Source organism: Lates calcarifer, linkage group LG4 (genome assembly GCF_001640805.2).
Source record: "Lates calcarifer isolate ASB-BC8 linkage group LG4, TLL_Latcal_v3, whole genome shotgun sequence".
In the NCBI taxonomy this organism is placed as follows: Eukaryota; Metazoa; Chordata; class Actinopteri; family Centropomidae; genus Lates; species Lates calcarifer.
In genome coordinates, this window is record NC_066836.1 from 25,086,054 (window position 1) to 25,112,297 (window position 26,244).

Sequence of the window (26,244 nt, forward strand, 5' to 3'; positions counted from 1 at the left end):
CTACAGAGTGTGCAGTCTGTTGTGCTTCTCTGAAACATGGCTCACGTCTAGCATCCCAGATGCTAACGTGGAGCTACCCGATTTCAGTACAGTCAGATACCAGGGAGATGGTGGTGGACTTCAGGAGGCCCAGGCCTCACCTGGAATGTGTGTGCATTAAAGGTGACTGTGTGGACAGATGTACAAATACCTGGAGTGCTGCTGGATGATAAACTGGACTACAAACACGGATGCTCTGTGCAGGAGAGGACCGAGCCGACTGTACTTCCTCAGAAGGCTGGCGTCATTCAACATCTGCAGGAAGCTGCTGCAGATGTTTTACCAGACTGTGGCGAGCGCCCTCCTCTCCGCACTGGTGTGCTGGGGGGAAGCATCAAGAGGAGGGACGCCTTACATCTGGACAAACTAGTGAGGAAGGCGGGCTCTGTTGTGGGCACGGAACTTAACAGCCTGACATCTGTGGCAGAGCGACGGATGCTGAGCAGGCTCCTGTTGATCATGGACAATCCACTACATCCACTGCGCAGCATCATCTCCTGACAGAGGAGCAGCTTCAGTGACAGGCTGCTGTCAGATGGAGGAGATCGTTCCTCCCCCACACCATGCAGCTCTTTAATTCCATGAGGGGGGTGGGCATTAATGTCATCTGCTCTGACGGACTACACACTACATACATACACACACACTGTACACCACGCACCTTAAATATGGCGTTCTGTTTGCACTGGACTTTGCACTGGACTTGAAGTTTCTTCACTGTGTTTTTTATCAGTAGTGTTTTTATTATTATTCCCAGTATATATTGCATGCATTCGACCTTTTATCTTGTCTTGTTGATGCTGCTGGAACTATGAATTTCCCGTGCGGATTAATACAGTATCTATCTAATCTAATCTAAACAAGACTAGACAGGACCACAGTACATGGCTGGACTGTATATGGCCCTGCTAATTTATGAAATCCAATGCAGAGTGTCTCTCCTGCCTGGCTGCTGACAGCATTGTCAGCTGGTGTTAACTCACCTATCACAATGTGTTAGGCGACACACTCGTAGCTACAGGAACCACCTACAAACAGAACACACAACTTCACAGCACACTGAGGATGTACCAAACACAAGGAAATTTATTATAAGAAAACAAAACTGTGAGGGCTAAGTAAAGAGTAAAGAGTAAACATAGCTGCGACAATGAAAGAGACAATTATTGAGAGAGGGACAGTAGCTGTTACATGGCCATTGTGATGATGAGGACTCTAACAAAGGAGTTCTGGTAGAGACACCAACAGCCAAACAGTTACATAAGGCCATCACCTGCCAACACCACACCCCCTTACAGCAGCACTGTTTTATAATACATGATAGAATCTTAATATAATATTAAGGTCTGAATGTATGCATTATGACCTACAGTGAAATGCATTCATTATTTGATTAAATCCCAAACACAGCATTCCATCCCCCTCATTACAATGTTGTAAACCAACAGCCAACATAAAACATTATGGGCATATTCAAAGATAAACTACCTCTATACACATGAGCACACCATATACTTTCTTATTTAATAATGTAATTATCCAACCAGCCAAATCATGTCACATGTACACTGATCAGTCACAACATTGAAAACCACTGATCGTCACATCACTGTGTAATGTTCTACTGGGAAGCCTTGGGTTCTAGCATTCATCTGGATGTTACTTGACACTTACCACCCACCTAAACACTGTTGCCTAGTGGCAGGGGCTTAGCCAACCACACTCCAAAAACTGCTCAGAAATGGCTCAAGGAACACTGCAAAGAGATCAAGACATTGACCTGGCCTCTAGACTGTCTGATTGAACATCTATGGGATGTGCTAGGACAAGCCAGATACATGGAGGCCCCACACTGCAACCCATGCCACCTGAGGGGTCTGATAGGAGGAGGAACACCGCAGGACATTCCCAGAGGTCCCCCCATGTCCATGCACTGATGAGTTAACCATAATAGCATAATGACATTTGCTAATTGTCACCACACACAAAGTACAGCTGAGGCATAATATCAATAATTTAGGTATTTAATCATAAACCAATATATTGGATAAATGATGCAATTTTGACCTGATGATGGCACTAGAGGAAGAGCATCACCAAAGCAACTGCAATAAATAACCATGGATACTCTTACATGGCAATCCATCCAACAGTTGTCGAGATGTTTCAATCAAGCCACAAATATCCACCTTGTGGTGGTGCTAGAGGAAAAGTCAGAGAATCGGCAAAGTCAGAAGGCTTCATTTTTTTTACTGACTATGATATATGCATTTTGTATATGCATAGTTATCTGTATCAAATGTCATGACCATCCGTCCAAAGGTAGTGGAGAATTTTCACAAATGAAACAAAAACGACTACCTTATGGTTGAGCTAGACAAAAAGTCAGGGCAAAGCATAAATATCTATACAAAATTCCAGTGAGATGTGAAAAAAGGAGAAACTGAGACAGAGTTTGAAATGAAAGTTTATATTGATAAAAAATAATGAAAGCGTTACAGCTGTTTCACGTTAGCCACAGAGAAAGCTAAACTTTGAAAATGACATTTTAAATAACATTGATATAAAAGCTAAAAATTAACATTGCTCTGGTCTCTAATGTATACCTGCCATTGATCTCAGTTCAGTTAGATGGAGTAATGACTATAGATATTGCTGACAAAGTATATAATAATTAATGTAATATAATAGTATAATAATATGTTGATACTGTAACTTGCATTTTATAGTCATAGATGTATCTTTCAATTTCTTTCCAACATAACAGCTCTATCTTATATAAGTTTTAAAGACAATATTTAATGCACTGCGGTGATAGGTAGATCAGTTGTCATAGTTATAAAAATGGTGTGACACTATAGAGCCTCAGAACTGTCACAACATACTGTAGCATTCCATAGCAGGTGATCACAAGTCTAAAAATCTGCTTGTATAAGCACCAGTTCATGGGTGGTGGCTATAGTGCAAAACTGTATAGTCACCATTGAAAAATGTCAATCCAAACTCAGTTTCTGTCACTGCTGGTGTGATCACTTTGTCTCAGAATGACAAAATGAAGCATCAATAAAATAATAATGAAAAACTAACTTTAACAATCTGAGCTGTGGCTGTCTGCAGTACAATTCACAGCACAATCAAATTCATACCACAAAAAGGGCTTCAGGAAATTGATACGGCTTTCATTTTCAAACAAGGCAAAGCATATTATTTATGTTTTTTGATGGAGGAATTATTACCATTGTTCTTCTTATTATTAGATAGATTATATTATATTTGATAGATATCACTGCATGTAATTTGGGGCTAAATCCACCAAGAATGGGCTAAATGTATTTTTCAATTGTAGTATATAGTATACAGTCCCACAATAAACAGTCACTTAAGCTGTCTGTCTTTTTAGACTTCATTGCATTAATGCTAAATAAAAACTATGTTACTGTTACTTGAAATGCTTAAAAATTTTCAGATTTCCTATAATAACACAGAAATTATTCTTTATACTATTCAGAATTCAAATTTGGATACATTTGACCTCTGATAAAGCAGACACTAGAAATATGAAAATAATTTGGATTATTAGTTGTAGACTGGCCAGAGAATATAGGGTGCACAATGTGTTAGAGACAACATGAGGAGTTCAAGGGCCAGAGTTTATCCACATTCTTAGTCTACTTTTGCCTGTGTACACTATCTCAGTGTATGAAGTGGAAAATATTTATTTAATACTTTACAGGTGGGACATTGTATGTGTGCACTCTTGTGTTAAAGATTAAAATCACTTTTAAAGGAATTTTATTTAAGATACATCCAGGTAGTCTATGTCACAGTAAGTGTGAGCAAATGGATTGTTATTATAATTTCCATTTTGATGTTGTTATGGCTAATGTAAGGTTAGTAAAGACTGCACATGGAGAACAATGTAAGTAAGAGCTATGAAGATGAAGCAGGGTTTATTTAAAGGAGGCGCGGACCTGACGACCCTTCAGAGGCTGAGGAGGTCGGTAGTTGTCCGCCATGCAGCATGGAGCTTCTCCTTCCCCAGTGAAGAGGAGGCTACGGAACTTGGCCATCTAATGAGAAAGGAGAGACAAAGCTGTATGATTACCAAGTGACAGGGGTAAGGTGGAAAGTGTTGAAGGAAAAGTTCAAATTGTCAGATTTTACAATCATAGTGCCATAATTTCTTGCCACATCTTGGTTAGGAGACCACACTACAACTTTCACCCCTGCCAATCATCATTCATGTCCTTGCATGTCAAGCCTGCCAAACCAACATAAGGGTGGCAATATACCTCTAATGGTTCTAATAGCATGTTTACACTAGCGAGCGCTCGCTCATCCTATTAGTCAATGTGATGTAACATGTTGTAGGAGATCTCACAGAAAAGTGCCAAAATATCTAGACTTTTCAATGTTGATTCCACATCACGCTTCTCTGATTATATCACATTACAGGGTTGTCATTCCTGACATATTTGGGCTCAACGGTGGAAATTTGTCAGGCAGAACAACATCATGTTACAACTGGGCTGAAATTGTGCAGTCAGGAGTGGGTCCTGGGTGTTGACCCAGAGAGACAGGTCTCAGGCCTCCACTTTCATTTGCCATGTGCAATGTACAAAATCCCAACACTTGTCTTTGCACAAGGTGGGGGGTTACTCTGAAGGCCATTCTGGTTCATGCTGGCCACCAGGCCACATGACATCTACAAACTCTCTTGATATTCTCTGTTCCCCTGTTTCCCTACTCCACTGAGACTGCTCTTTAATGGAGTGGTTTGAATCTCTGTGAGTATGCCCCCTCAATCAGAATATAGCCCTTGGAACTTCTTTTGGGAGCTATAATATTGGATGATTTGAATGATGTGGACGATGGACAAGAAGAGCCCCGTACCACTTTTCAGTGAATCATTATAGTATAGCTGGTCACATTTTTAGCTTCGTATTGTGATTTGGTTATCTAAAATTTAAGGGCACAATTCATTCTCTAATTTAAACAAACTGGTTGAGCCACCACCAAAACTGAATTCTGACTGTGTTCAGTTTGAAAGAGTGAGTTTATTTCAGGGATTGGATCCTCCATATTAATATTCTTCTCATGTACTAATTAGAGACACATTTAGGTGCATATTGATGAGATGATATATATTGACAAATAATGTAACTAATGATAAATCTAGTTAGTCGCTTAAGTGGGGTTTAACTTTCAGAAATATGGTTATCAGTGTCACATCACAGATATGTAGCAGGCAGCTACAGTCCACAATTTTTGTTTCTGCTGGAAAGGCAGAGAGTCTGGTGGAGCTTTGACAGTCACTAGAAGAGAGAGCTGCTGCATGGGTCCCTGTGGTGTAGCTGGGTAAGCAGCTATCCAATGAGAGGCTCTCCTGGTGTGTTTTTGGGGTACAGCCTGTGTCCTACAATCAGCCAGTGTTCTGCTATTTATACGGCTCAGTGGCTAGTACCACAGTTGGGGGTTCAACTTATGAAATGTACTTCACAGTCTTGTCTGTTACATCACAGTTAGAAAGGAGTCCAGATAACTGACCTTTCAAATCCAAATGGACACATACAACCTAGTTCATGCACAAAAAGCAGTTTTTATACGCAATATGTGCATGACCTGTATTAACAAAATAGGCCATAAAGACCAAATTACTGTTTGGACATTCCATATATACAACTTTATCCAACACCTGCCAATAATAAATATTTTCTCTGCCTATAGAATAATTTCTCAAATGCAAATGGGACACTAAGTGTGTGTTGCATAGGAACCAGAATGATGAAACATTCCCATTATTCTCAGTTGAAAACAGGACTCCAGTACAGTAGCTTTCAGTCTGCTTATGCACTCCTGACTCTGGGCCTGAAGGAAACTGTGACCACCTGGATCATGTTAGATGATTAGCTAGTGGAATTTGACACAGTCAGGTGGCTCAGTTGCTCCACTTTATCTTCTATCCAGTGTCATACAGGGCAACAATCTCACACCCTCCTGCTACGGTGGTTATCTCTCATGTTGCACATGTTGGTGCAAAACACAGCCTTCCTGTTACTGAAACTGTCTAACTATACAAACAGCCTACTGGAACTTAAGGTACTTGTTAGCTGGAATGGTGGGTGGGCCCTGGCTCTGTGTGTGTGTGTGTGTGTAAAATGACTAAATGGTTCTCACAGGAGTTGTTGTTTATGCCACAATGCTGGTTTAGTCTTTAGCTAGCTGGTGAGCTTGGATTTAATTTCCGTTAGTAGGCCCAGTAAGCAATGCTTGCAGTTCTATATCATTCCTCTGACAGTCACCTGTACCTCCTCCATGTGGGCTTTATGTCACATGAAGTTAGAGTGTGGTAGCGCTAATTTTGTAAAGATATAGACTGCAAACTGCCCCCTGGAGATACAGGCAGTCAGTGTAATCTAAGAGAAACACAAGGTGCTCAAGGCTCAGACCCGCCCTGCGCTGAAGCATGATAAGGCATCTTACACTGTTGACCTTCACAATGTTCAGGCCAACATTAAACCATACACAAACTATATGAGATGATTGCCAAATCAAAGTCTAAAGTGAAAATACTGTTTCAAAAAGTATTGCTAGCTGTTTCTTTTGATTTCTTAGACTCCCTGAGGTGTAATACTTCTCACCTTTTATTTTCTCATTTTAAGCTGAAAATGTTCAGCTTCCAATGCAGAATTTAGGTGCGGCCTCACCAGACTACATGACTGACATGTGGTACTGAAGCAGCATGTCCAATCCATATACTAGCAGGTAGACTGCCAAGAAAATGTCTTTATTTAGAACGGCCACAAATACATACAGGCTATTATGTGTGCATTCATTCACACAGGCACATGTACTAGATGCTTGCAGTGAAGCACGTGCATATGTACCCTTATGACCTTCCTAGCTATATTTACATTATATCTAGTGTGTAATCCAGTGATGGCTTCAGTTCAGCATTGTTATGTTTGGCCCCAAAATCAAAGTTCAATACCACATGTATTTGTTACTTTGTCCTGTTACACAGCACAGACCAAACCATCTTTCTTCAAAATGCAAAATTGTCCAAGGCTTTTAAAATCTGCTGTTCTAGCCTTTGACTCTAGCCTTTGACTTTAGTTGAAGCTTTGGTTGTCATATTTTTCTTATGACACAAAAATCCATCCGCAAGTTAGGGACAGAAATTGCTCAGATTTCTAGCTTTATTACTTTATACACAGAAATTGGAACACATTCCAACAGTATATGCCTGTATCTGGAGGCTTGTGATATTTTTGATTTTAAGAATATATGATCGAAACAAGCATCTGCTATAACTGCTCTCATACTTACCTGCATACTGTGTGCTTAGAGGATTTGCTCATTACTGAGGTCCATCACCTCGGTAATGAGCAAACCCTTCAAATATGTAACTGTTGGCCTCTCATAGTACGAAGCTAGAGATACCCTGCTTTCAGTTCAATTAGTTACCTATTTCTTTGTTCCCAATTTATGTGCAGGACCTTTGTCTGGTGTGTGTGTGTTTTCTCTTAATGATTTTGATTTTATGTCAGTGAGGGGAGTAAGTATGTAAAGCAAGTTAATTACTTGTACAGAGCTGACACTGATTGGCTCCTTGAGGACGATCCAGGTGACGCTCTCCAACAGGGGGGGCGTGGTCAGAGAGCCATCATAGGTCCAATAATCCAGACTCGGAGGAAGAAGAGTCTTTGCGTCAAAGTTTGTAAAGGTGGTCTGCTTTCCCTGTAGGTGTCATGGAAAAAGGACAGAGGGAGAGAGCAGTGGAAAAAGGAAGGGATGACGATGACAATGAAATCGTTAGTTTCCTGAGCTTACAAATTGCTTTTCTCAGATGGCATGTTTTGTGATTTTGTGACAGTTGTTTTTACCTTGGTCTTAATAGCATCCAAGGCATCCAGAACTTTCTGAAGTCTGGGGTTGGCAGCACCAATCTGAAACACAGCACACGCACACACACGCACGCACACACACACACACACACACACACACACACACACACACACACACACACACTTTAATTTGCAATACTTTTTTAGTTCATTATTTGGCCTTTGTCTTACCTAGCCCCTTGTAGGGCATGAATACTGGCCCAACCCCAGTCTGCAGTGAAGTGACTGAATCACTGATTCACTGATGACTCACCTTGAGAAAGACCCCAACCACAGCAAGTCCATCAGGCTGGCTGGCTGCCTCTCCAAAGTTAGGGTACTTAGTGTTCCAGTGCACCAGGTGAAGCTCACAAGAAAAATAGGCAAAGTTTGACATTTAAGGCACAGACTACAGACAGTGTGTCATCTTATCTAACATTAACATGAGCAATAATGTGGATATTATACAAATAATGACACAGTGGTCTACAGAGACAACCAATTTCTGTTATAGTAAACCACAGAGATCACATCACATAATACAAGTGTGTTTCAGCACTGAAGATTTAAATGGTGTGTGACAGTGTTGTTTTCAAATCTGTGTTGTGTTCAGCATATCTTTATGTGCAATTATGAAAGATCCAAAACATGGACTGAGAATTTGTCACTGCTATCTGTTACTACTCTTGGTTTGCTATAAGCATCCTTTTATCCCTATTCAGGTAAGTCCAAAAGCTCCAGTAGCCTCAGTACCTCACAGGGGAACTTGATGCCATTGACAGTGTGCTCGGAGCCTCTATCATCACTCGCTCCCCAGTGGAAATGAAACTGTTTCAGACGGTAAGTTCCAGAAATAGGGCCTCCAGTCAGGGCTGCACAGAAGAAAACAACAGAATATTTAGAGATGGAAAGATGAAGATTTAATATCAACTAATAAGTAAAGTCTGTAATCTGCACATTACCAGGCAATAATAATATGTTAGGAACTTATGTTTTTACTGTTTCCATTTGTTTCTGATGTATTCTAATGCTTATTTTAGATTTATTCAAATGTACATTCTTTTTTTCTACTGTATAACTTTTGTTGTTGTGTTCCTTCAAAGGAATCAATTCAAATGGTATATTGCATTCATTTTAATTATAGAAGACAAACAAACATGTTCAGCCAGACTTTTTTTGAAAACTTATTTCATAGAAATAAGGAGATTCTGTTCTTTTAAAAGGGGCCTCCACTGAATTTTACACATCAAGGTCAGTTGTCAGTAAAAATCATGGTTAGTCCTTTTCAGCCTTTGAAAACACAACAAATAATGTGGCCTGTTGTCTCTGGAAGAGTTATTTTCAAGTCTGAGAAAATATCCACAAAGATGCCATAGTGATGTCATCAGCTTGGAGGGACTTGGAGACTACAAACTAATTGCTGGTACAGAAAGTGTGGAGTTTGAAAGATGTGAGCATTTACCAGTCGGGAGGGTCTATTAAAGACACAGTGTAGAATCAGATTTTTGAGCGTGTCTATATCAGGTAATCAGGATATTTCAGCACTGTTGCTTCAGTTATGATTATTCTGATTTAATCTTTCTTATGAGACTCCACTTATGAAAGTGTGACACTAATCACTGTTACCTTAATTGATTTCACTTGAGGTCTCTGCACCTGTCTTTGTCTGTCCTGCTATGGTGGTTATTCTGGTCGCTCATGCTAACCTATGTTTTTCTTCTGTTTATTCCCAGAAAACACCACTGTTGCTAAGGGTTATGACTGGAGCAATATTTGGTGTTATGATAAGAACACACGATGTACATTTTATTCTGTTTCTTTATGTTTCATAGATAATAAGAAATTCAAGTCCTAAGTAATTTATTTAATTCATACTGATATACTTTTCATTATTTGCATGGCTGGACAAATGTTTACTATACAGGGGTATACAGGGCAGCAGGGTGAGGTGGTGCAGATGTCCTGTTGACCTCTAGATAATAAAATAAGGTAGATCAGGGTTAACTGTGTGCTGACATCATCAGTTGCTCTTATCTGCCACAGTGCATACAGCAGGGGTGGAGGCATGAGCAAGACAGCTAGATAAAGTTACATTTTTTCTGCTATTGGGGTTGGACAACTGCATAAAATATATAACTACAAGGGCAACTAAAATTACAGGTGTGCATAATTAAATGAATAAAAGTCTTCATTGTGGCTTTATGCCCTAACACTATAGGCTGCACTGTGCTTACTGGAACTGTCTGTGTCATCCACGAAATCCACCTGGAAGGAATGTCCATTGTTGAGAATGCCCTTGGAATTGGAGGGGTCATACTTGAGTTTCAGAGCTTTCAGCGAGGAGTCATACTGGGCCTCTTTAGGGACAATGTTGATCGGAGACTGTCTGGGCCCGTTGGCTACAGGAAAATCTTCCCCCCATTTGTCAGGTCCTACAAATACATGTATATTTGTTAATACCACATTCAGTTTTTTCCCAATCTGTTGTGTTTTGTATGTGAGCCACTAAGTTGTCATTACCATGCCATCTAGATGATTTGACCTGTAAAGTAATTCCACTAGATTTTTAAATAAGAAACACTTCTGTTATGATCCTTGTGTTATCAGGTAGTAAAAAGACGTACTCGTCCGTCACATGATGCCATAGGAAAAAATAATAGTACTTTAATAGTGAAGGTTCCACATTCAAAAATCGTGTGATCTTCAGATCATTTACTTAGAAGTAGCAAAAACATAGCATAAAAACTGAAAATAAGAAGTATCATCAAAAAAGCACCTGAAAATGGAAGTACTCACGTAAAATACTAACACCTCCTAAATGTACCTTACATTTCACTACTGATAGCAAGGGAAATAATTATGTTGTCCTTACTTGTGTTGTAGTCCATACAATACATTTTCAGATCCTTCACATGGTACTCAAGTAAATAATTACAACACATAATCAATTCAGTAAGCAGTAAAATTAACAGAAATACACTGATTCATTCACGTGTTTGTAGCATTTGTGTAGTGTTAGATAGTTGTGTAGTGACAGACTTTTAATTGTGTGGGTAAGTTCTTCAAACTCTACCAATAGTCTACACAGTTTGCAAGTGCAGCCTATAGAGTAACCACTAACTGAGCTACAGCCAGCAAGTTCTGAAAAAGTAGAGTAAATAAAACAGTGTTTCTATATTTAATGCAGTTGAAGAGGTTAAACTTGACATGTTCAGTTAACTTCTCACCCAACTGTGAAGTTGTACCTAAGTAAGCCACTTACAGAGACAACTACATGCTTCAATTTATTTAATTGCTTTTGATAAATGGCAGACTGGTGACTGCAATATACTGCTTGCATTAATACAAAACTCAGTTCAGAGCGTAGCAGCATGTTCTTAACCTGTTACACAGAAACCTGAACATCCAGTACATCAAACCCGGTTGGATGCTGTGAGGTGCTCACCGTTAGTTGGTCCGTATCCCCATCCATGAGACATGGCTGCTCCTACGTTATGCTATCCTGATAACACAAAAGAATGATTACTAATCCAAATTCGTTTGTAGGTCAAGAAGAGGCAGAGGAGGCGGTCGACGACGATCTGGTGATAGACACCCGCTGATGCCGCTGCTGGGCTTTATATAGGTTCCCTCAGTCCTCACACCGGTGGGCTTGGCTTGCCGGTCCTTCAGCGAGCCTGTCAATCAGGAGAGCAATGCGGCCATCCTGAGATGCGATGGTGGCGCCCTTCACCCCTGGAACTCTCTTCTCCTGTCCTTTGCCACCCTGACATCCACCTGCCTTTTCAGGAGGCGCGCTGTTGAGGAGATGCGCTTGTGATTTTTTATCCTCGCGTCTCTCCTCTCCCAGCGGAGACAGATTACTCTCTGATGCGCGCACATCACTAATACACATGCATCACATCAATCCCAGCTCTCCGCGATGCTCTCAGCTGTGTTACGGTATCAGTGTTTAGGATCGCGGCGTATTTTATCGCAATATCCAGAAGTCGACATTTTCCTTTTGCCTCTTGCAGCCGTCGTTGATCTGATCTGTGCTGCTTTACGAAAGCTATATGCTCCATGGGATCTGCGTCCCTGCGACTCTCTGCAAGGCCATAAAGCAGAACTGTCCAACCCACCAACTCATCCCCTAATCCCCACTCCTAAATTTTTCAGTGATTATTATTCATATGTTCCCTGTTAAAAAGGTGTCACAGTTTACACATACATGATAGAGTACTATTTTAATGGTTTAATGGTTACATGGTACCCAGTTTTAAAAAAAGAGAGAGAATATAAGTTTATAAGTCAAACCGGATAAACCACACAGGAAGTACATATTATACACAGAGGCCACTGGGGGAACCAGCACGACTTACTCTATCCAGTAAGAGTTCCTCCGATGTCTGCTGTGGATTATCATCTATAAATACATTTGAATGTCATGTAAAAGATGTTCTTTTCAATACAGCCTAAGCATCAGACCAATCAAAATGTAAACATTTTCCTCAATATTCAGTTGTCTAGTAGACAGTATCCATGGTAACAGAGCAGGAATTGCTAGCAGGTAACAGTATGTGTCATTCATGATACAGATTTGTCAACAAATTTAGGTGAGGAAATGGTACTCAGGACGGCTTGAAAAATTAACTGCCCAAATCAACATATTTTTCTCTCACTGAGAAACTCTTCCTGATACTCTTTAATGGGAATACATAATGCTTTTTGCAAGTCTCTCTCGTTTATGTCATGTTGGATGCCCATGTCAAATATGGGCAAAGTTTCAAAACTAAAGGTCAACATAAACTAAAATGCTCTGAATAAGAAAGCCCTGGTTTCAGTCTTTCCACTGTCTTGACACTGGGTGCATAAATGTTATGGAGACAGACTCAGGCTCAGCTCCAGGTCCAGGGTGCCCCAGCACAAAATATCAAGCTCTCTTGATATTTTGCCTTCTAAGGTCTTCAAGGAAGTTTTATAAGCATAATTTGCCATCCTTTACTCACCACTATCAATAATTCCCTTTCCTCCACCTGTGCCCCAAGTAATCTTACTATTCAACTCTTTTGAAAAAACAGATCTTGATCCAGACTGAGAACTATAGACCAGTCTCAAAGTTAGCCTTAATTCTAAAGGCTTAGATTGTGTGGATTTCCAAAAAGGAAAGCTTCCCTTAGAACATATTATTTGTCAGTTTGGCTCTATCTCATATCATTGCTATGCTGATGATGTCCAGCTGCCTGTGTTTGTGAAACCTGGTGAACTTTCAAATCTCTCCATTTTACATTCTTGTCTTAATAAAATTAGTACCTGGATGTCTCAAGCAACACTGCAGCATGTTTTGCTTTTATTTGTTGTATTTTGTTTATGCAATTGCTTTTTGGTCTGTGAGGCACTTCCTAACCTGGTTTTTAAAAGTGCTATGTAAATAAAGCTTTACTTACTTACTTACATCAGACACCAGTAGACATTTCTATCCCCTATCTATTTGACTCTTTAAAAACTTATTTACATTTGTGTTTCTCTTGTCTCTTGTAAATGTGTAACATGAAGCATATCAAATTTTCTTGTTTTTGAAAGGTGCTATATTTATAAGCTTGCCTTGTCAATATCCAACCGAGCATCATTTATAGACATTATTTGTGTACATGTATGTATGATAATAATAGTAATAACACGTGAACATCTGATGCCCCATTTTAATGATTCTAAAAAACTCTCTTAAGTATGTTGCAGGAATGGACCAACAAAGTCAGTCAATACATTAGTTATATGCTGCCATCTTGTGGCTCAACAAGAGACAGCTATGACATGGATACATCATGGCTATAACAGATGTACTACACCAGGAACTGAGTAGATATAAAATAATCATGTATCTTGGCCTCCTGTCCTTTTCACCTATTGTGGACCAGAATGTTGAGGCTCCCCGGGAAACTGAAGACTACACAGGACTTTGGGTATCTCATTTGATCAGGAGCAGCTCTGCTTTTCCCAGAAATTTCACCCACATCAGCATTCCTCCAGAGCAGATAGTTCTATATGGGTGGAGATTTCATCTTTCTTCAGATATGCTCTCTGGTGTACTACTACTACTAATAGTAGTATGTGCTGATATCATTGCTGTTCTCATTATAAAATGGTGTGTACAGTTGTTCCTGGTCTCTTCCTGTTCACTGTGATTTGGCATTATACAAATAAAAACTGAGTTGATTTTTCTTTAGTCATCCTCTGACTCCTGTTCCATGACCTTTGACCTCTGTATTCACATCACAGTTGATGTTTTAGCTCTTGTCTTGGGTCTTTTTTATGTTACTGAAATATTGTTCCTCACAGATGTTTTATGTGATGTTTATGTTACCCTTTGTGCTCAGTTTGGTCCTTATTGAAGTCAGTTTGGTTTGTTCTTTTCATGTCATTTTATTTCATTATTATAGTCTTATTATAGTCTTTCATTATAGTCTCTCGACTGTGACCTCCTAAGTTCCTAGTTTTTCATGTCTGTGTTCTGCCTTCCCCTGGTCCACTCCCCTGTGTGTGTATGTGTGTCTGTGTTTTGTTGCAGAGCCGGGGCGTGGCTGATGGAGGATTGGCACACCTGTGTTCGTTACTTCCAGTGCTGTGAGAGACGTCAGCCTTTCCAGTCACTCTACGGCACTGTGTTGTTTTTCTTACTCTCTTGTTTTTTCCTTATTTTTTCCTCTACTTTTTCACTATTCCTGCTCATTTTAGCGCGGGTATAGCGTCTTTTTCGTTTTACCCTGTCGATATGCAAGTCTTATTGCCACAACCAAGAGCCGGCTCTCTTGTCTGCACCAGAGAAGAACTGCTGGCTTTGAAAACAATGGCATGTCAGAATTAAGCAATATTAACCAGGAGGGTGTGCTTTAACGTCATTTGAGCACGACACTGATGCGGTCCGCAAGCATCACTGAAGTGCTCAAATGACGTTAAAGCACACCCTTGAGTATAATATTGCGATTATACAACTATTATTATGGTTTGGCTTAGTTTGTCTTTGTGTTGTGTTTTTCTTTTTGTGTTTTCTCTTTGTTCCCCCTCCCCTTTTTCTGTTCTGTTCCAGGGCTTGTGTGTGGCAGGGGGTGTGGCTGTCTCCTCCTGTTGGCTGTTCATGCACACCTGTTTCCACTCAGCCCATTTCCCTCCTCCTTTATAAGTCCGGCCTTCACTCCTGCTCTTTGCCGGAGTATTCCTTGCTCCTTCTCCGCGTGCAAGTTCTCCAGCGTAACTTGTGGCAGATTCTCCTGTTCTCCGTGGCTTCCAGCGTTTCCTGTGGCAAGCTTCTCCTGTTCTCCAAGGCTTTTTGACTTCCTCGTGTCTGCCAGCTACCTGCCTCGCCTGTCTGCCTTTTGTTCCTGTTTTTGGTCGGTGCTTTATTAAAAGAGTTATCTGTTCGAACTCTCCAGTGTGTACTTCTCTGCTTTGGGGTCCTAGTCTTAGAGTACATAACAGAATACTCTGGCCAGTCCTGGACCCCGCAGAGATTGAGAGGGTGAAGCAAGCTCTCACTTCTCAAGGAGCACGTGTTGGACAACATGAAAATGCTCTGAAGAATATTATGGACAAGCTGCTCCACTTGGCCTCCAGCATGACTCAGCTTGACGCCCGTCTGAACCAGGTCTCCACGCAGCTTTCCTCTCTGGCGGCTCAAGTCCCTTCTCCGGCTCCACCGGTTCATCCTCCGGCTCCCGCTGCCTCTCCTACCCTGCCCAGCCATCCTCGTGAGCCTTTTATCCCCACTCCAGACAGGTATTCAGGAGAAGTAGGGTCATGCAGTCAGTTTCTCCACCAGTGCTCTCTAGTTTTTGACCAGCTAGCCCTTAACCTACTCTACCGATAAGTCAAAAATTGCTTTTATTAGTAGTTTACTGACTGGGAAGGTGTCAGCATGGGCCGTAGCCACGGCTAACACTAACTCACCTGTTTGGCAATCTTTTCATTCATTCTGCAGCAAGTTCCGTAGAGTTTTTGACCACCCACTTCAGGATAAGGAAGCCAGTAACAGGCTTCTATCCTTACGTCAGGGATCTCTTTCTGTTGCGGCATATTCAGTAGATTTCCGCATTCTTGCTGCTAAGAGTGAGTGGGATGAGCGGGCCTTACAGGGGGTTTTCCTGCGTGGGCTTAGCGAGGAACTTGAAGATGAACTTGCTGCTCAGGGATGAGACCTCCTCTCTAGAGGAATTAATTTCTTTGGCCATCCGACTTGACAATCACCTTAGTGAGAGATGCAGGGAAAGAGCAGCGAGCTTTAGGGCCCCTTCCTTTCGATCTAAGTCCCCTCGACCCTCTGGTCCCATGGAACCTTGTCCCCCTCCAGAGCCACCTTCTACCTGTGCATCTTCCTCGGCTGCCTCATCCTCCCCCTGCAGAGGAGCCTATGCAGTTGGGGAGGATGAGACTCACCCCCGCTGAACGCCAACGCCACTTCCTCCAGAGACTGTGCATCTACTGTGGTGGTGATGGTCACGTCCTCGCGCACTGTCCCGTACGGCCAAAAGATTTGGCTCACTAACCGCTAGGGGGGCATTGGTGAGCCGTACTTCAGCTTGCCCTTGATGGTCACCTCCTGGCCTGTGTCACTCTCCGTACAGTCCCAGTGTCCCTGCTTCTCACTGGTAATCATTGGGAAATTATTTCTTTATTCATTATTCCCTCTTCATCTTCCTTTCTGGTATTAGGTCTCCCCTGGCTCAAGCTCCACAACCCACACATTGACTGGTCCTCTTTATCCATCACTAATTGGAGTTTATTTTGTCATTCCCACTGTCTGCACTCGGCCATCCCCACCACCATCTCTGCTCCGGATCCCCCTAAACCTGTAGATCTTTCTTCAGTTCCCCAGCAGTATCACGACCTCCAGGAGGTGTTCAACAAGGACCGGGCTCTATCCCTACCTCCTCCGTAGGCCGTATGACTGTAGTATTGATCTGCTCCTTGGTGCCCCCTATCCCACCAGCAAGCTCTACAACCTCTCCAAGCCTGAAAGGGAGGCTATGGAGACTTACATTTCTGACTCTCTGGCGGCTGGCCTTATCCGCCCTTCCTCCTCGCCCTTGGGAGCGGGATTCTTTTTTGTGGAGAAGGACAAGACTCTACGGCCCTGTGTTGACTACCGGGGCCTGAACAAGATCACTATTAAGAACAAGTACCCTCTTCCCCTGATTGACTCTGCTTTCGTTCCCCTCCACCAGGCCACCATCTTTACCAAGTTGGACCTATGCAATGCGTACCACTTGGTGAGGATTAAGGAGGGGGGCGAATGGAAGACTGGTTTCAACACTCCCCTTGGACATTTTGAGTACCTAGTCATGCCTTTTGGGTTAACTAATGCACCTGCCATTTTTCAGTGTCTCATTAATGATGTCCTCCGTGATATGCTCAATCGGTTTGTTTTTGTTTATCTAGATGACATTTTGATTTTCTCCCGCTCCCTTCAATAACATGTGCAACATGTCAGGTTAGTTCTGCAGAGACTTTTGGAAAACCGATTTTTCGTTAAAGCTGAGAAGTGTGAGTTTCATGTTTCCTCAGTCAGTTTTCTGGGTTTTGTGGTGGAAAAGGGGCAAATCAGGTCTGACCCTGCCAAGATTAAGGCAGTGGTTGAATGGCCCACACCCACTGATAGGAAGCAGCTACAGAGGTTTCTTGGGTTTGCCAATTTCTACCACAGATTCATCTGCGATTACAGTAGAGTAGCTGCCCCTTTAACTAAGTTAACCTCTGTAAAATTTGGTCTTCTGCGGCTGAGGCCGCTTTTGTCAAGTTGAAGAGTTTGTTTTCCTCTGCGCCTGTGTTGTGTCACCCTGATCCCTCTGTCCAGTTTGTGGTAGAGGTCGATGCTTCGGACTCTGGTGTCGGGGCGGTTCTGTCCCAACAATCGACCTCTGACCAGAAACTTCACCCCTGTGCATTCTTCTCTCACCGCCTAACACCTGTGGAGAGGAACTACGATGTGGGGAACCATGAGTTGCTGGCAGTGGAGGCACTGGCTGGAGGGCTCTACTCACCCTTTTGTTGTTTGGACTGACCACAAAAACCTGTCTTATCTCCATTCTGCCCGCAGGCTCAACTCCCATCAGGCTCGGTGGGCTTTGTTCCTGGGCCGATTTAACTTCACCCTCACCTACTGGCCAGGCTCCAGGAATGCCAAGCCTGATACCCTCTCTCGTCAGTTCTCTCCCCCTGTTGAAGAACCTGCGGAGGACACCATCCTGCCATCCTCCTGTGTGGGGGGAGCTGCCAGGTGGGAGATCGAGCAGCTAGTCCAGGAGGCCTTGACGGGCCTTCCTGTCCCTGAGGGTGTTCCACCCAACCGCCTGTTTGTGCCACCACCTGTCCGTTCCCCTGTGCTCCAGTGGGGACACTCCTCCAAGGTGGCATGCCATCCTGGGTTTTCATCGGACCCTGGCTTTGCTTCGGCAGCGTTTCTGGTGGCCCTCCATGCCCGCTGACACCAAGGAGTTTGTCTCTGCCTGCTCAGTCTGTGCCCGGAACAAGTCTTCTAATCATGTTCCTGCTGGTCTCCTGCGCCCTCTTCCTATTCCTCATCGGCCCTGGTCTCACATTGCCGTAGACTTTGTCACTGGACTGCCACCATCTGAAGGTAACAACATTATCCTCACTATTGTTGACTGATTCACCAAGTCGGTGCACTTAATCCCTCTGTCCAAACTCCCCTCTGCCCTAGAGACTGCTAATTTGCTCATTCAGCATGTGTTCAGACTTCATGGAATCCCCCAGGACATTGTTTCAGACAGAGGGCCTCAGTTCTCCTCCAGAGTTTGGCAGGCTTTTTGCCAGCCTGTGGGGGCATCTGCCAGTCTCTCCTCCGGATACCATCCCCAGACTAATGGCCAGACTGAGCGGGCAAATCAAGACCTGGAAGCAGCCCTTCGCTGCGTTGCCTCTCATCACCTGGCTTCCTGGTCTACCCACCTTCCCTGGATTGAATACACTCACAACTCCCTGGTCTGCTCTGCCACAGGTATGTCTCCATTTATGGTCGCAGGCACCTCCAGCGCGCCTGCCAAGTCTGGCGTGAAGCCTGAGCAGCTCTCACCTGGACAGTGGCTCAGAACCAGAGGTTGGCTGACCGTCACCGCTCTCCGGCTCCCCAGTATCAACCCGGCCAGAAGGTCTGGCTATTCACCCGTGATCTTCCTCTCAGGACTGAGTCCCGTAAATTTAACCCCAGGTACATCGGCCCACCATCGACCAACATGGGGCTGATATGCGAACTGCAGAGGGTCTTGCGATGGGTACACCAGTGGTCTGAGGTGTGCCAGGACCAGTCTCTCCTATGACTTTCATGATGTGAGAGGTCAGTGTCACTGGCCAGTAATCCTCCAGTGCAGCAGGACGTCCTTTTTTGGGCACTGGGACCAGGCAGGATGTTTTCCAGAGCACTGGCACTCTCTGAAGGTGTAGGCTCAGGTTAAAGAGGTGCTGGAGAACTCCACAAAGCTGGCTGGAACATGCCTTCAACACGCAAGGGCTGATGCAGTCTGGTCCGGCAGCTTTCCTCTGTTTGAACCTCTCCAGCTCTCTCCTCACCTGGCTCAATGTGATGTGGAGTCCAGACTGGGGGGTGGGGGATATGGCAGGGTCCGAGATGGGTGTCAGCAGTGGGATGAAGGGTGGAGGTGTTGAGGTTGGTGCAAAGAGGTGTCTGCAGCCGGAGGTGGAGGGGAGCTGAGGGGGCTGTGAGGATGTCCTAAAGCGGGAGGTGTGAAAAGGTCCATGGTGGATGTCAGAAGGGGGGAAGGGCGTGGGGGGTTGTTGCTTTGAGAAGCAGTAGAGGGGCTGCCGGGGGTGGAGGTGTTGGAGTTGAACCTACTGAAAAACATGTTCAACTCATTAGCACGTTGTTCATCCCCCTCAGCTGCACTCCCACCTCTTCTCTGGAAGCCGGTGATCTCTCTCATCCCACTCCAGACGTCCCTGGTGTTGTTCTCCTCTAGTTTGTGCTCCAGTTTTCTTCTGTAGGTGTCCCTGCTCTCCCTGATGCTGCGTTTTAGCTCCCTTTGTACCCACTTGAGTTCTGCTCTGTCCCGCGATCTAAAGGCCCTCTTCTTCTCATTGAGAATGATCTTCAGGTCGCTGATTACCCACGGTTTGTTGTTTGGGTAGCAGTGGACCTCTTTAGTGGGAATGGTGTTGTTGATGCAGAACCCTATGTACTCAGAGACACAGTAAGTCAGGCCATGAATGTCTTCACCATGTGGTTCATACAGAGCATCCCAGTCTGTGGCCTCCAGCGCTCAACGCAGTGTTTCCATGACCTCAGGAGACCATTTCCTCACTGTCCTCACTGTGACCGGCTGCTGCTGAACCACAGGCTTGTATAATGGTGAGAGCAGGACTAGGTTGTGGTCTGACCTGCCCAGTGGTGGCAGGGCAGTGGAGCTGTACGCATCCTTAACATCTGCGTACAGCAGGTCCAAAGTCTTATTTTCACGGGTGGTGCATGTAACAAACTGGCGGAAGGTTGGGAGTGTGGATGACAGAGAAACATGGTTAAAGTCACCTGTGATGATGATGAAGGCCCCGGGGTGTTTTGTTTGTAATCCAGCAGTCACAGCATGGATGGTGTCACACGCTGCTTTTAGCTCCTCAGGTATGGTGGGTCTCTCTCCGGCCAAAAGAGTTGGGTACTTCAGGGCCATCAGCTGGTCGCAAGTGTAAACAATGCCGGCGGTGTTGCAGGCATGGCTCCCAGTGAGCCGAAGAGACCCAAGTGCAATGAAAATGAGTAGAAAGTGTCCAATCCTTTGCAAAAGCATCTTACCGTTGTACATAGCGATGATGCACAGGACAGTGTAAAAATAAAGATAAAAAACGCACGAAAGACGCAATAAAAATACAAAAAACTAACAGAACTACACGGAGCTACTACAACAAGCTGCCGCTAGTATGGCGCCATCTTGCAACTCCTCCATGTACACAAAAGTTAGACATGGAGTTCACAAGGGTCAGTGCTTTATCTGTCAATGAAGCCTAACAAAACCTATCAGCTAGCCAAACTCCAGGCTTGTCTTAGGGACTTTAAAACTTGAAGCAATTTTTTATTACTGAACTCAGATAAAACTGAAGTCATTGTACTTGGTCCCGAACACGTCAGAAATACATTTTCTAATGATGTAGTTCCATTAGACGGCATTGTCCTGGCTTTCAGCTCCACTGTAAAGAATCTGGGAGTCATCTTTGATCAGGATATGTCCTTTAACTCACATATAAAACAAACTTCTAGGACTGCCTTCTTTCACCTGCGTAATATCACCAAAATTAGACATTTGTCTCAAAAAGATGCAGAAAAACTAGTCCATGCATTTGTTACTTCCAGGCTGGACTACTGCAATTCATTATTATCAGGCTGTCCCAACAAGTCTCTAAAGACTCTGCAGCTGATTCAAAATGCTGCAGCACGATTACTGACAGGAACTAGGAAAAGAGACCATATTTCTCCTGTGTTAGCCTCTCTACAGGCTCCCAGTCAAATCCAGAGTAGAATTCAAAATCCTCCTCCTCACTTACAAAGCCCTTAATGGTCAGGCTCCATCTTACCTTAAAGATCTCATAGTCCCCTACAATCCCACTAGGACTCTGCGCTCCCAGAATGCTGGTTTACTGGTGGTTCCCAGAGTTTCCAAGAGTAGAATGGGAGGCAGAGCCTTCAGTTATCAGGAAGTTTCAGGCTCCTCTACAGCGGAGGAGGTGGGATGATTCAAGGTTGGCTCAGGCTTGAATCATCCCTTAGTTATGCTGCTATAGGCCTAGACTGCCAGGGAGATCTCCCATGATGGGCTGAGCTTCTCTCTCTCTCTCTCTCTCTCTCCACAGTATGGATTCATATCCCATAAACATGTTACTAACTCAATATCTTCCCTTTCCTGTAGTATTGTGCTCTTCCATCTCTCTCTCCTCCTCTGTCTCTTTCTGCAGGTATTTCTACCTCTGGAGCTGTCTGATCTGTGATGACAAGTCTCCTGCTGCTCCTACAACTCCACTCAACACCTGCTGCTAGAATTAGAAATGACTTATACTGCTATTAGTTTTATTACTACATTAGCAGTTAACACTTCACTACTATCATTACTACTACTGTATTATTAGTATCACCTTACATTTTTTTACATGGAATCTGCATTATGCTATGTTCTTCTCTTGCTATTCTCTACCCTCCTTCTTAACCCAACCAGTTGAGGCAGATGGCCGCCCACCCTGAGTCTGGTCCTGCTCGAGGTTTCTGCCTCTTAAAAGGAAGTTTTTCTTTGCCACTGTCGCCTAGTGCTGCTCATGGTGGGATTTGTTGGGTCTCTCTCTGTAAATACCTATTCTAAAGAGTATGGTCTAGACCTGCTCTATATGAAAAATGTCTTGAGATGACTTTTGTTGTGATTCGGTGCTATATAAATAAAATTTAATTGAATTGAACTGAATTGCAAGGCTGGTGCTAAAGCAAGGACTATGCGAACAATCAGAAATGTCAGCGTCCTGACAAATAAGATGGACAAGCTGCCTGTGGTCACAAACCAGTGCATCCTTCAAGAGTGCAGTCTGATTATCTTCACAGAGATGTGGCTTACCTGTTGCACACCGGACGCTAACGTGGACCTGCCGGGATTCACCTTAGTGAGAGTCGACAGAGACACTAAAGCTTGTGGCAAGAGCAAAGGTGGGGGACTAATTATATATATTAACAATCGATGGTGTAACCCAGGACATGTCTCAGTGAAGGTGGTTTTATGTTGCCGGGACTTAGAGCTGTTAGCTGTTAGCCTTCGGCCATACTATCTACAGAGGGAGTTCAGTCATATCATTGCCAACTGCGTCTACGTCCCGCCGAGAGCCAACGCAGTCCAACGACATTGACCACCTCTACAGGAAGGGTCAGAGCAGGCTCTACTTCCTGAGGAGACTGTGTTCATTCAACATCTGCAGGAAACTCCTGATCAGGTGGGCCGTTTCTGTGGTCAGTATGAAGCTGGACTCTTTGGTGACAGTGGCAGAGAAGAGAACAATGAACAAACTGCTGGCCATTCTGGACAATGCTAGCCATCCTCTGCACACTGTCATCACAACCAGAGAAGCTTGTTCAGTGACAGGCTGCTGCTCCCGAGGTGCAACACCAACAGACTGAAGAACTCCTTTGTCCCTCACACCATCAAACTGTACAAATCCACAGTGGGTGGTGGTGGGTGGGCAGAGGGAGGACACAGGACACAGCACCCGGGGAAGTGGAAGTGGACCAACAACCAATTGACTGATGGCTTATGACCATTACACTCAGCAACCACATATACAGACTCAGTATTACAGACTCAGTTTTTTCTGAACTTCACTACAATAAAAATGCTGCTACCTGGCACCTTGCACCTTGTCTGTACATACATCATCTGTTGAAGCTTTTTGTTTTTATTTTTGCACTACCATCCTTCAATGTGGTTGGTTACTTTTCTACTTGTAAATTTTAATTCTTAAATTTAACTTTATTCTTCTGTATTTATTTTCATATATATACATATTGTATCTATCTATCTATTCAGCTCATCACCACTCAGTATTTATACCTTGCTCTCCCTCCACTCGACACCAGAGAGTTCCACTTGCCTTTTCTAGCGAAAAGTGCATCCATCTAGTGTTTATTTCTTGTGTTTGCTTAATTCTAGTGGATCCTGAACCTTTGTTTTTTATGCACAGATCGCCTGCTCCACCGATCTCTGCCCTGCCTCAGCTTCCCGTGCACTCACCCTCATGCTGTTGTCTTCATGCTTCTGGAACCTCTCGTTCTCCTGGATCACCTGCCCAAGTCATCTCCCCTCACCTGCTTCCCATGCCTCTCTACTGAAGTGCCATGACAGACTTTAGTTAAACCTGCCATTTGTTGTGTGTGTGTGCACTCTGTTTGCTCTGGGTGCCTGTTAGCTCTCACCCACATTCATGCCTCACTCAGATGGTACATGGCTTATGAGAAGATTTCAGTAAAACCCATTTGATGCCTTACTGGATGAGCAGAGTTTACAACATGATGTGAAATTCTTTTACAAGCATGCGACAAACTCAAATACATGAGACTGAGCATATGTGTTTGTACAGGTGAACATCCATATGTGTGTGATTTGGTATGACTTGTTACCATCTGAAGAAGCTACTGGCAACAGACAAACTGACTGATTTCATGAGGAGTTAGGAAACAAAAATGTGACATTCCTGTTACAGGAGGAAGAATACAGTGATGCAAAGTGTCCAAAATAAATTAATGTATCATTAAGTTGTCAAAAAATCCAATAACATTATCCAGCTTCTTTATACAATAAGATTTTAGGTTGTTTTTATTGTAATGGCTATCACTTAGTTGTCTGAATAAATGGACAGTCAATCACATAGCAGGCATAATGAAATAAAACAGTCACTGAGAAAATAGTGTTGTGAAATAAACTGTTGGAAAAAAATACAATAAACTCTGTTATTATGTAAAATGAGTTGGATTTTATCATAATTGTGTGGTGGTATTAAACATTTTTGTCTATATTTATCAATATGATAATTTTTGTCTTTGTCTCAATCCTGAACACTTGGGGTAGCTTGTCATAGTTGTTAACCTTGTCACCTGGAGCACACCTAGTAGCTGAAATAGTGTTATATTCAAGACTGAAATCTAAACTCATGTATGGATTTGACAGCCTGTTTCATAGTCTGATATATGACTTGTGGGTTCATGTGCTTTATGGGGTAGAGACAGAAGAGAGTGGGAGACGTGGTGGTACAATGGTTAGCACTGTTGCCTCACAGCAAGAAGGTTCTGGGCTCAAGCCTGGGGCTTTTCTTGTGTGGAGTTTGCATGTTCTCCCACCATCCACAGACGTGAGGCTTAGGTTAATTGGTGACTCTAAATTGCCCGTAGGTGTGAATGTGAGTGTGAATAGTCGTTTGTCTGTGTGATGGACTGGCAATCTGTACAGAGTGTACCTTGCCTCTCGCCCAAAGTCAGCTGGGATAGGCTCCAGCCCCCCTGCGACCCGTAACAGGGAAGCAGTATAGATAATGGATGGATGGACAATAGAGAGTGACAGGAAAGGCAAGTGAGATAGGGGATGACATTAATGGTATGTTCTCTGATTAGTTACCTGGGTGCCCCAGTAACTCTAAATTATGACTTGAAACTTGTACTCCAGATTTACATGGCCTAAGAGCCACTGAAACACAGATGCCAGCACATTTTTGGAACCTTTTGTTGTCCAAAAAACTGAGGGGATTTGAAGAGGTTTAAGGAAACTTGCTTGAAACTTGGCTTGAAAGTTAATTTAATGTCTGAGAGGCTCAACCATCGCATTTGATGAGGAGCCTCAGGTTCAGTCTGGGCTTCAGGTCCTGTGAAGGATCTACCATGTCCTTCAGAGGACACACCCCCCCCCCCCCACTCCCTATTCCCTCTCTCTTCCTTTTTCACTTTTCAGGTGGCATTCACAGCTCCACTTCTGGCTTCAGGTGACTCATGCTCCACATAATGAGGTGCTGATTACTCTGTGAACTGTTTAATCATTAGCACTCCCTGCACTAAATACACCACAACATTTACCAACCCTGCTGTCATCATAGGATAGGCACTATACATCCTGTATGAATGTTCCATGATTGCAAACTAAAAAAAATAAATAAATGCAAGAATAAATAAATAAAAATTAATTCAGAGATCCACTTACTGGTTTTATCATCTCTTCCAACCACATCTCACACTCCATTTTCTGATGGAAGAGGAGGAGCATGACATGGTTAAAAGCTCTGAAGATCTAGTAGGTGGACCTTACCTATCCCAAGGTCAAGAATGAAAAAGAAAATTAGTTAAATGTATTAATACATAAATCATGGAAGATGCCTAATTCAGTTATGAATACAGGTAGAACAGTCTTGAGATTTAGGAGGCACAAATTCTGAATTCCCTGGAAATTATGATAAGCATGAATTAATGCAATGCAACAACAACAAAAACAAACAAACTGTGTTTTGGTAATTTTTAAAGGTTTGCGTTATTTTTTAAATTATGATTTCTGCTTTTGCAGTATGCATGCACATGAACACATCAACTGGAATGAAGCAATAGTATTCCATTCTGGTCTTAGAAGTGACATGTCAAAGAAATGTTCTCTCCCTGCAATTGTATGAATTGACCAGAATGAAGTGCACCACATTCGCAAAACCATACTTCCGTTGTTGCTTCAAAATAAAGTTCTTATTGAGCATAATCTGATAGTCAGAAATAAATAGTCTTTTTTGGACAAGGCTGAGCTATCAATTGTGCTTGACCCTAGATGCC

General features: G+C 43.2%; 1 protein-coding gene across 1 annotated transcript; it reads right to left on the bottom strand.

The window, feature by feature from the left end:
• Window positions 1-2,488: 2,488 nt before the first annotated feature.
• Window positions 2,489-11,799, bottom strand: cahz (carbonic anhydrase). Its single transcript, XM_018696001.2, has 7 exons — window positions 11,371-11,799; window positions 10,160-10,357; window positions 8,679-8,797; window positions 8,200-8,292; window positions 7,926-7,988; window positions 7,624-7,779; window positions 2,489-4,109 (listed from the first exon to the last, which is right to left on the bottom strand). The coding sequence occupies exons 1-7, from the start codon at window positions 11,402-11,404 to the stop codon at window positions 3,990-3,992; spliced, it is 783 nt and encodes a 260-aa protein (XP_018551517.1). The 5' UTR covers window positions 11,405-11,799; the 3' UTR covers window positions 2,489-3,989.
• Window positions 11,800-26,244: the final 14,445 nt, after the last annotated feature.